The 15,540-nt window shown below is 34.2% G+C and overlaps 1 protein-coding gene and 1 long non-coding RNA gene across 3 annotated transcripts in view; one reads left to right on the top strand and one right to left on the bottom strand.

Moving 5' to 3' along the window:
• LOC127726511 (sentrin-specific protease 6-like) overlaps positions 1–15,540 on the bottom strand; it is a 41,089-nt gene that overhangs the window by 24,034 nt on the left and 1,515 nt on the right. The window contains exons 2-9 of one of the 2 annotated variants that reach the window (XM_052233871.1): positions 12,720–12,942; positions 10,455–12,352; positions 7,046–7,136; positions 5,527–5,628; positions 4,479–4,525; positions 2,091–2,134; positions 1,097–1,433; positions 453–649 (exon numbers count right to left, since the gene is read on the bottom strand). In XM_052233871.1, coding sequence (XP_052089831.1) covers positions 453–649; positions 1,097–1,433; positions 2,091–2,134; positions 4,479–4,525; positions 5,527–5,628; positions 7,046–7,136; positions 10,455–12,352; positions 12,720–12,942 — 2,939 coding nt within the window. The remainder of the gene's footprint in view (positions 1–452; positions 650–1,096; positions 1,434–2,090; positions 2,135–4,478; positions 4,526–5,526; positions 5,629–7,045; positions 7,137–10,454; positions 12,353–12,719; positions 12,943–15,540) is intronic. The other variant, XM_052233872.1, reaches the window with a different exon arrangement.
• Positions 7,521–8,467, top strand: LOC127726548 (uncharacterized). Its single transcript, XR_007993566.1, has 2 exons — positions 7,521–7,595; positions 8,327–8,467. It is a non-coding gene; the product is annotated as an uncharacterized LOC127726548 (long non-coding RNA).

Below are 15,540 nucleotides of genomic sequence, written 5' to 3'. Positions count from 1 at the left end.
ACTTTAACCACAGAGTGAATATTTGTGGACGCCGCCGACGGAATGTAAGATCGCTATGTCTCGCTTTTTCGACTAAAGTCGAAGGCTCGACAACAAATAATAATCAATGTGCTACTGAGCATTGAAGGGACAAGATTGCGTTCATTTTGAAATGTAAAATTAAATATTCAGATTTGATCATAAATCAGGCTGTTGGTTTTCTTGTTTGAATTGTTTACATTTTGTCATTTAGAGCCTTTTACTGCTTACTTTAGATACAGTATGGGTTTTGTTCATTGTTGAAGGCCAGAAGGTGACCTATTGTTTCTAGCATCCACATTTTTTGGTCTCTGGTGGGTAGTTGTTTCATGGGCAATCATTTCACATCTCCTTATTTTTACTTAAAATTAAATGAATGCATTTATTTTCTTTCTTTGGGTCATCTTCATTTCTCCATAATATATAATTATTACCTGATTTTCCATCCTAGCAATTCTATTTCCTTTCCCAAATGTCGGAGATGCTGGTCGTTTTAATGGAATAACATTTACTAAATCACTTAGTTCATCAGGCTCATTGTTTTTAACTTCCTGTTTGGAATTCTGGGTAATTTGTTCTGATTTCGTATTGGTTTCTGGTTCATCTTCATCAGAAGATATAGTAACAGTAACTGTAAAGAAAATTTTTTTAAATTTTTTTATAGATAAAATTTATCGAACTATATAAACAACTTACTAACTGTCATTTAAAAGTTAACCGCAATGGCTAAATGAAAAAAAATTCAAACATTTTTTTACATATAACTCCTCCCCTGTATGCACAAAGGAGAGGAAACCTCCCCTCTTCTATTTTCCAAAGCACTTCTTGAAACTATCTAAATTTGAAAATATCCAATGAAATATTTATCAAAATTTTCACTCATTTCATTCGTAGTAAAAGTAAAAGATGCAAGTATTTTCAGAAGTTAATTCCTAGACAAAATGATAGGTTAAATTAATTTCAGAGAACAATGAAATCACTATTCAGTCGTCTGCTGAAGAAATCATGATTTAAATCAAAAGCAACAAGCATGAAATATTTGACAATTGAAATCCTTGTTTGCCGTGTCTGCTTTTACCTGGTTCTGGAATTGTATTAATCCTCCTTGTATGAACCAGTTTATACTGTTTCCCAGAATTCCTCACTGTACGTCCAGATTTGATTGGGTCCTGTGTAAGTTTTACTGTATGACCTGCATGCTTTATGGTATATCCACCATAAACAGAAGCTTGTTCACTAATTTTGTTGGAATAAAACTTTTGTTTATCTACTAACGGTTTACAGGAGTCTGTCACTGGTCGCAATTTTATATCATCAGGAAACGTCCGAGAACATCGTTCACATCTAGTTAAATTACTACTTAAATGACCACAGTATTTACAGATAGCCACATATTCCTTGCTAAAATTGTCATCCTGTAAAATAAAGAAAAAGATATACATTATTCAATAAACCTTGTTCATCCTGTTAATGCTAAAATAAACATTGAACTTCCATGAATTTATAAAAGTCACAGTCTACTCATGGCCTTAATATTAACTATCTATTGGTGTTTTAACAATAACATCCAGTGGCAAACATTACATGCATATCAGGATGAGAATAAGTTTATATGTTTATATGTTATGAATATGAACCCTGCTTTGTACTAGATAGACACACCAAATTAAATTTTTAATGTGCTAGTTTACAAGGTAACGGTCTGTGGAAGATTTTGTACTAGAAAGACATGTTAAGGTCAATTTTTAACATGCAAGTCATAACAGTCTGTGCAAGACATTTCACACTACTTGGACCCATTATTATGACTGGGACCCTACCACTCTTTGCTCTTGCTCCCAAATTCTGTGTGCTTAGGGGCGAAGCAACAAATACCAACTGTCTTCGGTTTGACCTAGCCAGAGATCAAACCCACAACCCTCAGCATTAGAGGCGAGCAAGCTACCACAAGACCCCCGCTGCAGTTAATTTACTTAATTAGGTGATGATTGAGAACCAACAGGTGAATGGTTAAATTCAAGATGTAACCTTTAAATTAAGTCTTATGAAAGGTATGCACAATATTGACTTACTTCTTTTTTTACATCACTAGAATCTTTTGACTGACTAGAATTATCTGAAATATAACAGACAAAATATTTAACAGGATTTCATAAATGTATGATTTTGAGGTCAAAGACCTTTCCATACTGTTTAAGGATATTTTATATTTCTATATCGATGTCCTGCAGACCTATAAAGTGTATAGTTTGTGTGATTAATAATCAAGAAAGGTATCTTTTACTAGTTATAGAGGTCAATTGTCTTTTCCAAAATCGTTTCGACAAAGAATGAATAAAATATCGGTAGTATATTCTATCTTCATATTGCATTTAAACTTGTCTACTGACAGGGCTAAAATTTAAAACCTTACTATTTACTATAGAATTCAGCTAAATTGTTTGATTATTGTTGTCCTAAACACCACTCTCAGCACTCTTGGGTATATCATGGCAGCCAATTGTTATTGGTGGAGCTGATTGCCTAGAGAGAACAATGACCTTCAACAGTAAAAACTGACAATCCTGGCAAATTATAATAGGAGTCAAATGTACCTTGCCACAAACTTGCAAATTATGATAGGAGTCAAATGTACCTTGCCACAAACTGGCAAATTAAGATAGGAGTCAAATGTACCTTGCCACAAACTGGCAAATTATAATAGGAGTCAAATGTACCTTGCCACAAACTGGCAAATTATAATAGGAGTCAAATGTACCTTGCCACAAACTGGCAAATTATAATAAGAGTCAAATGCACCTTGCCACAAACTGGCAAATTATAATAGGAGTCAAATGTACCTTGCCACAAACTTGCAAATTATGATAGGAGTCAAATGTACCTTGCCACAGCCACAAACTGGCGAATTATAATAGGAGTCAAATGCACCTTGCCACAAACTGGCAAATTATGATGAGTCAAATGCACCTTGCCACAAACTGGCAAATTATAATAAGAGTCAAATGCACCTTGCCACAAACTGGCAAATTATAATAGGAGTCAAATGTACCTTGCCACAGCCACAAACTGGCAAATTATAATAGGAGTCAAATGTACCTTGCCACAAACTGGCAAATTATGATAGGAGTCAAATGTACCTTGCCACAAACTGGCAAATTATGATGAGTCAAATGCACCTTGCCACAAACTGGCAAATTATAATAGGAGTCAAATGTACCTTGCCACAAACTTGCAAATTATGATAGGAATCAAATGTACCTTGCCTCAGTCACAAACTGGCAAATTATAATAGGAGTCAAATGTACCTTGCCACAAACTTGCAAATTATGATAGGAGTCAAATGTACCTTGCCACAGCCACAAACTGGCGAATTATAATAGGAGTCAAATGCACCTTGCCACAAACTGGCAAATTATGATGAGTCAAATGCACCTTGCCACAAACTGGCAAATTATAATAAGAGTCAAATGCACCTTGCCACAAACTGGCAAATTATAATAGGAGTTAAATGTACCTTGCCACAAACTTGCAAATTATGATAGGAATCAAATGTACCTTGCCACAAACTGGCAAATTATGATAGGAGTCAAATGTACCTTGCCACAGTCACCAACTGGCAAATTATAATAGGAGTCAAATGTACCTTGCCACAAACTGGCAAATTATGATAGGAGTCAAATGTACCTTGCCACAGCCACAAACTGGCGAATTATAATAGGAGTCAAATGCACCTTGCCACAAACTGGCAAATTATTATAAGAGTCAAATGCACCTTGCCACAAATTGGCAAATTAAGATAGGAGTCAAATGTACCTTGCCACAAACTAAGTTGACAATCTAGTGATCATGGTAGAAGAACAACATAGAACACTTGGCCATCAAGGACCCATGATAAATAGAAAGTCTGGTAACCATAAATTTAAATGCACCAAGAAAGACGACGTTACTTTAATAGAAGCAAAATAGCTAAATTCTATTCAACCACAAGAATTGACACCAAAGAAGACAAATGAATCAAGAGTGATTGTTTTCATAAGTTTACATATTTCATATGTAATTACCTGACCTGACTCTGTAAAGGAAGACTATCTTTCTCTTTTAACTGTTAACAGAAATTTCAGATATTTTGGTATACTAAGGATTTTCTACCCCTAGGAATAGCTGTATTCGGCAAAACCTTCCAGATGTTTGAGTCCTCAATGCTCTTCAACTTCATACTTTATTTGGCCTTTTTAACTATTTTGATTTGAATGTCACTGACAAGTCTTTTGTAGACAAAACACGCGTCTGGCATGCAAAACTTTAATCCTGGTATCTATGAGGATTTTTATATTTAATGCATTCTTATTAAAGGACAATCATTTTATTTTTTTATATGTTATGTACTACAAAGCCCTTTTAAACTATTTAACAGACAACAATGTAATTTCTTACAAAAACATGGAGCTGGTAAATCTTACCTTGACAGGACTCAGAATCTGTTCCTTTGTTTGGATGTAGAGGTGGTCTGAAAGTAACAATGAAATTAATAATAGCTACCATAAAATGTGTATTCAGGAAATGATGCATACAATTAATATTGTCATAATTCAAAAATACAAGTGTATTTTTTAGCAAGACCTATCCAGTAGCTATTTTCGCCAAAAAATTAATTAAAAACAAAACTGTCTGAATTTTAACACATTCATTCCTCACGAATTATTGAAATATGTTTAATACTGACTAACATTCATCCCAATCGTCCATTTTGTACAGTAATTGCTTGGTATTTTCAGAGACTTAATCAATGATTTCTGTGTTGTGAAAATGCACTTTTTTCCAATAATGATCCCTGAGGGTGAAGGACAATGACAAGGACACCTACAGAATCTGGATTGATCACATGTCTCTGTTGGTGTTACCAAGCAACTATGTGTTTTATGTTATCTAAATCTAGCAAAGACTTCAGCTCAAGCAAGTGCTAGGGGATGTCTGGAAGTATGTCTCACTCTGCCTTCGAGATGAAGAACAACAATTAAATGCTATCCCACTGCTTTCCCAAATGACCTAGATGTTAGCAACTATATATCGCTGTAAAACCTTCAACAAAGAGCAAAGCCCATACCACATAGCAAGCTATAAAAGGACCCAAATATAACAAAATGTAAAACAATTCAAATGATTCATCAACAAACAACAACCACTGAATTACAGGCTCCTGACTGGAGCCCATATAGGACAACCTTTAATGTTGAAAAGTTTGGAGATGGTTAAACATATTTCATTTGACATTTAATACACAGTACTATGCTCAATTGCCTAAGTTTTAATGACATCAAATTAGGAAACCAACAGCCTGATTTATGTATTCATGCACAAAGCAACAAACTAAAAACAAACATGATATACAGCAACAAAAATAACCAATAAATTACAGGCTCCTGACTGAAGCCCATATAGGACAATGTTTAATGTGGAAAAGTCTGGATATGGTTAAACATATTTCATTTGATATTCAATACACAGTACCTTGCTAAATTTGTTGCCGATGGAGGATCAGTATATTTCCACTGTCTACCTATACCATTTGGTAATGTTTGTGAATTGGAATCTGAATCTGTATAATTTTCTCTAAAATGCAAAATAAAAACTGTGCAATCACAAATTATATGAATCTTATTAGTGGTTAGTAACATGTTATGTTCTTCCTAAAATTATTTACAAATTCAGTCATAAATTACCAAAACTTAATCAACATGTGCTCACAATGCCCTCAGCTAATAATTGACAATTAAATACAGTGATTCAGTAAAAATTCGTAAGGGTTCCGTGGAACCCAGTGCCTCGCCTACTTTTGCTGTTAGTCGCAGGCTCAACAAAAATGGGGAAATAATTATTAAAAATTTTCCTCTAGATACTATCTTTTGAATGTAAGAAGCTTCTGTTCAAGTTTGGTAAAAATTCAGGATGGTTTATGAATCTAATAAATGTTTTAAAAACTTTAACTGCAGACTGTATGTAATGTTAACTGGAAGAAAAACTAAGTCTATTTATAAGTAATATATGCCGGAAAAACAGGAATTTTTTTTTTACAAAATTTCCTTCTAGATACTAGCTTTTGACGGATAAACAGGATTTTTTTTTTAACAAAATTTACTTTTGAATATTATCTTATGATCATAAACAAGCTTCTGTCCAAGTATGGTACAAATCCAAGATAGTTTAAGAAAGTGATTAAAATTTGAAAAACTTTAACCACAGAGTGAATGTAATGTTAACTGCCAGAAAAACTAAGTCCATTTATGGGTAAAATACAGATAAACAGGATTTTTTTTTTACAAAATTTACTTCTGGATACTATCTTATGATCATAAACAAGTTTCTGTCCAAGTTTGGTAGAAATCCAGGATAGTTTAAAAAAGTTATTCAAATTTGAAAAACTTTAACCACAGAGTGAATATTTGTGGACGCCGACAACGGAATGTAGGATCGCTATGTCTCGCTTTTGCGACAAAAGTCGCAGGCTCGACAAAATCATTCATAAATACAAGAGTGTTCTTATTTGTAGTGTATTCATAAGATTCCTTTCAGGAAAACATTAAAATATGGTTAATTTTTTTACAATGAGTAATTTTATTACAATGAGTCATTTTTTTACACTGAGATTGTCATACAAATCCTGTGAGAGGATCTGTCAACACTACTTTATGTTTCAATAATTTATATAACAACCAATAAATTTCAGCCTTTAAAGAAGAAAGTTAGCTTTTATGATTATTTTTCCTTTAAGTAAATTCACTGAAAATAAAAAAAAATTGTATGATTCCAATACTTTTCATGTCTCTTTTGAACTTGAGTTTAGTTTTGCCTGTCAACACTGAGCTTGTAAGTTTAAACCCGGGTTGTGGCAAGATGTGTTCGACTCTGATCTTTATTGCCTAGGATTGCCAGTTTTCTTGTCAAGGTTGCTGCCTATCAACAGTTTATGCTTATCCTTACCTAACCATGTTCAATCATGTGTCATTACCTATAAACAGTTTGTCCTTACCTAACCATATTTAATCCAGTGGCATTGCCTTTCAATAGTTTGTCCTTACGACCCCCACCTATCATGGATCCATCTGGTGCCTGTTCTGGTGCTGTAAGACAAAATAAATGTAAGGACAAGAAAAAATTAATTTGTTTTCAGCCTCCTGACAAACAAAAAAAATAGATAGGTAAAATAATTTAATTTTTGAAAAATGATCATAAAATGTGTTTGGGTAGACATGAAAATATGTTAATGTACATTTGTAGGTACATGTAGGTAGACAGGAAACAGAACTATATTTGTTTTGCCTTATGGTTTTATATAAATAATTCTTTACATCTTTTTTTGTAGTCTAGTTTAGTTGATCTTTAAACCTGAGACTACTATAACACAGAGATTGGTCACTTCCCGTACTGACCAGTCAAATAGTAGTTAATTGTAAGTCTTCGATCACGTGACTCGGCACGTGACTCGCAATGATTGACAAGAAGGATTGGACCGCCATTTTGACAGCGAAAGAGAAAATAATAATTAACAAATGTGGATTTATGAAGAGTGTTATGTTCCGGTAAGTGTGAATATAAGATTTGACATGTTAATAAATGTTGGCTTATAAGCACTTTAAATAAAATAAGTGCAGTTATAGACTTGAATTTACCGACCAAACCGGAAAGTAACCTCGAGTTATTACCAGTCCGTGGGACAGGGTCAATGAGCAACTCACCCATAACTTACATTCAGATGAACAATCTGTTTTCCGGATAATGTATGTGCAAGCCTTAGTAATTAACCGATGTAATGATGTAAAATTTGTAATTATATGAAATTCCAATTTTTCTGTATCAGTAAGTTCCCGCTGCAGAAGTTGCCAGAACTGAGAAACACACGAGACAAGTTGCACACACACAACATGAGGTCTGATAGGTGAATTTGTATTGTTAGTGAAAGAAATTTAGATTTATATTTGGTTCCCCTGATAATATATATGCAGTCTATACATGCTAGTATAATAATATTATGCAATGAAAATGTGTCACCATGTGAAATACCAGTACATCATGAGTTCCTAAATAGACGTATTTTTTTTCAAATAATTGACTCTAACATGATGTAAAAAGTACATGCACCTTTGGTCTGCATCCTTTATCAGTTTAACTATTTTGATCCATATTGACATGATTGGTCAATTACTGCTGAGTCTCAAGTCTCAGATTACTGTCTCAAAAATTAATGAATTGCCTATGCTATAAACTTGACAAAGATTATTTCTTTTTATTTATAATATATTCTTTATTGTAGGAATACCCCCAGAAAGAAATCACGCATTAGAAGAAGGGAGAAGTACTACAGGAGAAAATGACTTTTTTTAGTATTTTTTTTAATTTCATTGAATTTGTCATGCTTGTCTTACATGGAGAAATAAATATTTAAGTCTTTGAATATACATTTTTATTATTATATACATTAAAACTAAGACAGGAATGCAGAAATTCACTAACACGCTCAGTTTGGATAACAGTTCAATGAAAGAAAAAAAAACAAGTAACCACACATCTTTATATATTAAAGGAATAGCCACTTGAAGCAAACTTTAAGGAGATTTTTATATATTTTTGCTAATGATCATCAGACAACTCCTTTAGTCCAAATGAAGTTCAATGAAGTGGATGTAAGTTATTGGAATGCACCGTAATTACCGTCAACAATGAGAAAACCTATACCGTGCAGTCAGCTTCAAAAGTCCCCGACATGGAAAATATATAACAATTCACTAGAGAAAACGAAGTGTCTACAATAACAAAGCAATTTACGAAAATTCAAATATGACGGACATGAACCAACAGCAACCACTGAATTACAGGCTCCTGACTTGAGACGGGCACATAAAGAATGTGACAATGTTAAATATTTTTAGGCGCTCATCACCACCACTAGCATGGGACATTGGTGTAACGACATAACATAAAAACAAACTTTAAACATAATTTGAAAATAGTTCATTTCGGTTTAATCAGGCTGACTGTACATGAAATATTTGCCATTGACAAGCAGTTGTGAATCGAAGTTGAATTTACAGAAAGGTGACATCAATATATGCTATCATATTTAACATTCTTGCTACGTATTTATACATTCTGCATTATTTTTGGCTTCTCAGAATTTTCACATGGTAAACTGTCAGCAGTTACCCAACAAAAAAATGTTATAGGGAAAAAAAAATTTACGTTGGATAATCTGAATGAGGGTCTGGATGGGGGTTCTTTATTTCCTATAATTTCTATGCCATTTTTCTCTATTCTTTAAATCTTAATAACTTATTATTTTCTCTTCTCTATTCTTTTTTGTCGGTCCATTTTTCTCCATTCTATACTTTTTTGCCCCTATTTCTCCATTCTATAAAACCCCATCCACACCCTCCTGAATCCTACCACAAGTGCACCGACGATATTTGACAAGGTTTACTACAATAAACATGTATATTGGGCACTCAGCAGTGAAATACCTTACAAGTATAGAATAAAAGTTTACTGCAATTAACGGAGCCTCGTGTACCTTGGGCACCCAGCTGTGAAACAAAATTCATCTCCCATGCTTTAAGACTACCTGTCTTTACAGGTAAAATATTTATATATTAGATACAATTAACGGACGTGTAGCAAAACAATGTAACTGTAAGATTGATAAGATTAATCACATTCACATTTTCAAGAGTGACCGCATAATAACAAACTATTAACAAATTATTAATGATTAAAAACAAAAAATTAAATATGAATAGAGATAACTGCATTTGAAAGATAAAAACTATATTCTTTTTTTTTTTTATTAATTCAATTTTGTTTTTAAATTATTTTTAAAAGAAAAATAATAATATCCGATACTGTTATAGTATTCTCAGTGATAGGTGATATATGTCGTCTGCTACGGTCGAATATGAAACTACATTAAAATAACGTAGCTAACTACCGGAGACTCAGATAATCCGATAAATCTATAGTGACCAATCTCTGTGTTATAGTAGTCTCAGTTTAAACAGACAATAAATATTCACTGTCACATGACTATAAATGTTCAATGTCATATGACAAAAATTGTCAATGTCACATAAAAATAAATGTTCAATGTCACATGACAAAAATTTTCTAAGTAACATGACATAAATGTTCAATGTAGGTAAAATGCTTTTATTTTTTTTCAATATTAACATAGACCATGACATAAACTAGTATATCATGTTTACATACAGGGAAATGTTCTGGACTTTTAAAAAATCAAAACTGTCTGGATTTCAACTGTGCTTAACCAAAAATGTCCATAAAATGTGTTAAGGTAGACATGAAAATTTAGGATATTTAGGGAAAAAGGAAACAGAACCATATCTATTTTTGGTCTTGTATGTTGACATTAAAATGTCATTAGTACTTACATGACAGCTCACCTGACGGTTCCACAAAATTTTCTCCATTAAACACCATTCTCTTCTGCAGTCCATTTGGCCCAGACACCATGTATGTTGTCCCTGCAATTAAATCTCCCCCGTCCTTACAGCGAACAAACTTCTTATTAATAACTGGGGTAACATTTGGTGAACTTCCATTCACTTGTCCCTCGGATAAAGTTGAATCACTTTCCGTTGTATTGACTAACTTTGTCGGAGATGTAATTAAGTCTATAATATCTGATGACTGGTTTTGTGCATTCATTCGCACTTTTTGCGTTGATGTCTCACAACTATTTGGAACAACATAGGATACATTCTTACCTTGACTGTCTTTTTGAACAATAATATATTGCTGTCCAAGATTTCTACTACTAGCTGCTTTTGTTTGACCCCTCCCTCGCCCTCTACTATTAATACTACCACGCCCCCTCTTGTTCGTCATAGTCCCTTGATTATTCTTCGTAGAAGGGGAGGTAATTATTGTATATGTAACGTTTTGCGGACTAGACGATACAGTTGTCTGAGTTAATTTCCCTTGTGCTGAGCTAATAGCTGATAGAATGTCTTGGGCAGATGATGCAGATAATACCTTAGAATTGCCACCAATATTCATCATATTTTGTGTAATTATCTCCCCATTGTTTGCAGATAATGTTGTCACATACTGATTCTGAGCGGTCTTAGATTGTACAGTGTTTGTAACGTTTCCTACACTATTACTAGGGGCAATGAAAACCTTGTTGCCTATAATATGTTGCGAAGGTTGAATAACTCTTACAGCTTGACTACTGGTGGTACTATTACACACAGTTGCCTGCCCTGTACGAGACGGTACAATATATGGTATCACCACAGGCGACTTCTGTTGGTTAGGTACTACCATTGCTGTTTGGGGGGTCTGTATCCTAGGAACCATAGTAACACTTCCAGGAGTTTGGCCCCTTGAGACCAGCACTGTTTTTTGGGGTGCTACTACTTTTATCCCTGAACCAGCTGCTGTCTTCATCGGTATATTTGTCAGTATCTGGGGTGACTGAACTGTAGCACTTCCTGTCAATAAAGAAGTCAATCTGGGAGCACCTGAGTGCTGAACATTATTAATTTGATTTTTTGCACTGTTGAGTGGAGTGGACTGATTGCATGATGAAATATGCTGAATCTGGTGTACAGCTTGGGCACTATTTCCTTGTGAAGTAGTAACATATTTGAATCTCTGAGCGCCAGAAAAAAGTGGAGTCTTTTGTTGAAGTATTGCTTGTATAGTTTCAGTGGTAAGCGTAGCAACACTTGTTGTTCCTCCCTGCATTTTAGGTATCAAGATAACATCAGATGTTTTGATTGGACTTTGTGTCATTGCATTCTGTGTAATAACAGATCCCCCAGTCACATGATTTGTTGTCAAGGCAGTGGTAGTATTAGGTGCAAGTATTGTTGTGGCATTACTTCCTGCAACTGTTGTCAAGGTAACAGCACTAGAAACAGAATCAACAGTCTGTTCATTATTTGCATTGAGATAAACATATTCATCTGAAGCTGGAACATTGTTGTCATCTGTTGGTAGATGCACCAAAGTACCGTCAGCAGACACAGTCACATTGAAAGTTTTAACTGGACCCTCAGAGGTCAATTCAGACGTCAAATTAGTGCCTGGATTTACAACCATTCCATCACTTGTTAAAAAAGAAACAGTGCCCATGATGTTTTGAATGTTATTGCTTTCTGCACAGGGGATGTTTTGGATATTATTGCTGTTTACATTTGCAATATTCTGAACATTACCACTATCTAGAAGATTGTAATCAACAACTGAAACTTGACTAGCATCACTTGCATCTGTATATGACTGAATGAGTTCTTGTGAATTACATCCATCTATATATTCACTGAAAATATTAAAAAAAGAACTGATTAAAAAGTTTAATTTTTTCATATTCAATTCCCTAGTACATGTAGTATTAGAACATCTTGTTTAATAAGTGGTCCTCAGATTTGCTTGAGATGAGCGTCTTTAGTTTGACCCCCTTGAGATGAGGATCTTTAGTTTGACCCCCTTGAGATGAGCAACTTTGGTTTGGCCCCCTTGAGATGAGCAACTTTGGTTTATTCCCCTTGAGATGAGTGTCTTTAGGTTGACCCCCTTGAGATAATGCTGGAAGATATAAAGTTTAATTGGTCCTGCAACATTATTTTTATATTTCAACCCTTGATTATGTTGATGACAGAAATATCAAGTCTTAAAAAATATGTTACCCCGTTGAATATTGACCAGGAACAAACTGGTCCTGGGCTACTTCCTCAACTACAACACTATTATCTGACCAGCCATCCAGACTTGCGATTGGCTGAGAATCTGGTGTATTACTGGTGAACATCTGGTTCCCTGTTCCACTAGTTGCCGTGTTCGGAGATTCTTGAGAAAAAAAATTGGCCTGGGACCAGCCATGATCTACTTTATTCTCTTGGTCCTGCAGAGCTGCAAAAGTAAACAAAGTTTATAAATGAAATATTAACTGATGTTTCATGTTTACTGTAGGGCAATGGATGACAGCATTTGTAGAATTATGATACTAATTGTTATTAAAATTACTTTTACTTATACATTCATAAATTTAATCCACAATTGTAACCTACAAAGTGCATTCACATGTATTATGTGTATATCATAATATCAAGTAATGCTGTTCCTATTATCATTATTATGCAAAGAGTTTGATTGATTATTTAGGGGTTAAGCCATTTTCAGCACTATTGGTTATTTCGTGGCAGTCAGTTTTTATTGAAGGAGTATAGAAGTGCCCGGAGAGAACAATGACCTTCAGTAAGAAACAAACAAACCTAGTCAATTAAGATTGGAGTCGAGCACACCTGCCATGTGCGGGATTAGGTTTGTCAGTTTTCCTACTGAAGGTCGTGGTTAGGCTCAGTGTTGACAGGCTAGTGATGCAGTAGTTGGACTACTTAGACCACTTGCCCACCGAAGCCCCTTATGGATGTTTCATTGGTGATAAAAATACGATCAATTGGCTGGTCTGTAAATTGTTTTTTTATCCTGCAATCGACCTTTCTACTACACAAATACAGGTGTACAGATAACACAAAGCAAAACCGTAAAGTATATGTATATAGTCTCCTGTAAGGCCAAAAGTAAAATTAAGTTTGTTTCCTGAATATCGTATTACAACAAATGACCTGTTTGACACATATATATATAATTCATTTACTATGGCTCTGATGTTGGCAGGAAAGATATTTGTGCACATTGTGCATCAGTTGACCGTCCAAAGAATCCTGCATTGATGACCAAATTTAAAATTGTTCTGCCAGTGTGTCAACTGTGCATTGCTGCTAAAGGGGGATTTTCCCAAACGAAATCCAAAAAAATAAAACAGTTTTACAGTATTCTGATTATGATGTCATATTTGTTTGATTCTGTTTGATTCTAGTCACTTGTTTAATAAATATTTTGTTTCATATATCAATTCTTTTTAATACAATGACCTGGCATATTGTATATCTGACACTGAGGTGAAGAGCAATCATTGATCTTAGAAATTCAGTGTTCTATGACCATTCAGGCAATACATGCTTCTAAAAAGATACCAATATTAAACATTAGGAAAAGCCATTAATAACACACCAAAAACATGTGGACACAGATGATGCCCCCGCTTGCATATCATATAGTTATAAAGGGACATAACTGAAGAACGGTAAAAGTGATGCTACCCAAATTTGAACTTGATCTGAGTTTTGTGGTAATAAGCATTGTGTGTAAGTCTCATAACATTTGGTTGAGGCTAACTTAAGTAGAGAACAGAAACTAAAAATTCAGCAATTTTTCTTTTTGTAAACACGCATTACTCTAGAACGGTTGTGTATAAGTTGTATAACATTTGGTTGAGACAAACTAAAGTTAGAGAACGGAAACGAAAAATTCAGCAATTTTTATGTTTATAAGGGGACATAACTCAAGAATGGTAAACGTGTCGCCACCAAATTTCGTACTTAATCTGTATTATGTAGTAATAAGCATTGTGTATAAGTTTCATAACATTTGGTTGAGGCAAACTCAAGTTAGAGAACGGAAACCAATTTTGGGCCGTACATATTACCAAACAGGAGAAAAACTCAGTGAGATCTTTTAAATACTGAGGTTGTGAGTTCGAATCCCACACGTGCCAGGTGCTCGACTCCAATCTCAATTGACTAGGATTGTCAGTTTTCCTACCGAAGGTCGGTGGTTTTCTCTGGCTTCCTCACTGCCACGTATTAGCACAATAGTGTTGACAGTGGCCTTAAACATCAATCAATCAATCAATTTTATCACTGTCTCTAAAGCTTGTCAAATAAATAAATTTTATATTTTTCTACACTATAAGAATATTGTATATTATTACTTCATGTCATACGTGTGTCATATTGCAGTTTTTTGTAGTTTTCTTAGCTAGTCAACTGTCAACCTGGGGCATAATTCCAGATACACTAACACACCATGGTGTGCATATACAAACGGAGGAGGAGAAAGACATGGAACATGTGGAATATGAAAAAACAATATGAAAAAAAACCAGAAGTGAAAATTCCAGAAGTCATACCTAACAGATTTCCCCTGGCTCTCCAGTGAAAAAACTTCTAAAAATAAATTAAATTTTTGCATAATTTGTATGAAACACCCATATCGATCTTGCTGTTCAAAAGTCTAACTTATTTGTTGGCAAATTATTAGCTAGACAGGACACTTAACATGCTTAATGATCTATTATTTAGTCTTCATTTCTTCACTGGTTTCAAAACTTAGTACAGGAAATCTACTGGCTAGCATTTTAAAAACATTGCACATGTTGCAAAACTGCCCTCTAGATGTTTTTCAGGTTTTGTTTTTTTTGCTGTTGGATTTCTGTCTCCTACATTGATGTTAACCCCATTATCCTTTTATTCATACACATAAACACATATCATTTATATTGCAATACAAAACAGTTTAGTTTAAAGAGTCATTCAAGCTTACGGTAAAATATTTCAATATTTATTGGGAAATTCAGGGCAAGTAACTTTTTTTCTGGACAAGTAA

This window comes from Mytilus californianus, unplaced genomic scaffold (genome assembly GCF_021869535.1).
Source record: "Mytilus californianus isolate M0D057914Y unplaced genomic scaffold, xbMytCali1.0.p SCAF_18, whole genome shotgun sequence".
Lineage (NCBI taxonomy): Eukaryota > Metazoa > Mollusca > Bivalvia > Mytilida > Mytilidae > Mytilus > Mytilus californianus.
The sequence above is the reverse complement of the archived record's forward strand: the minus strand, read 5'-3'. Positions and strand labels throughout refer to the sequence as shown.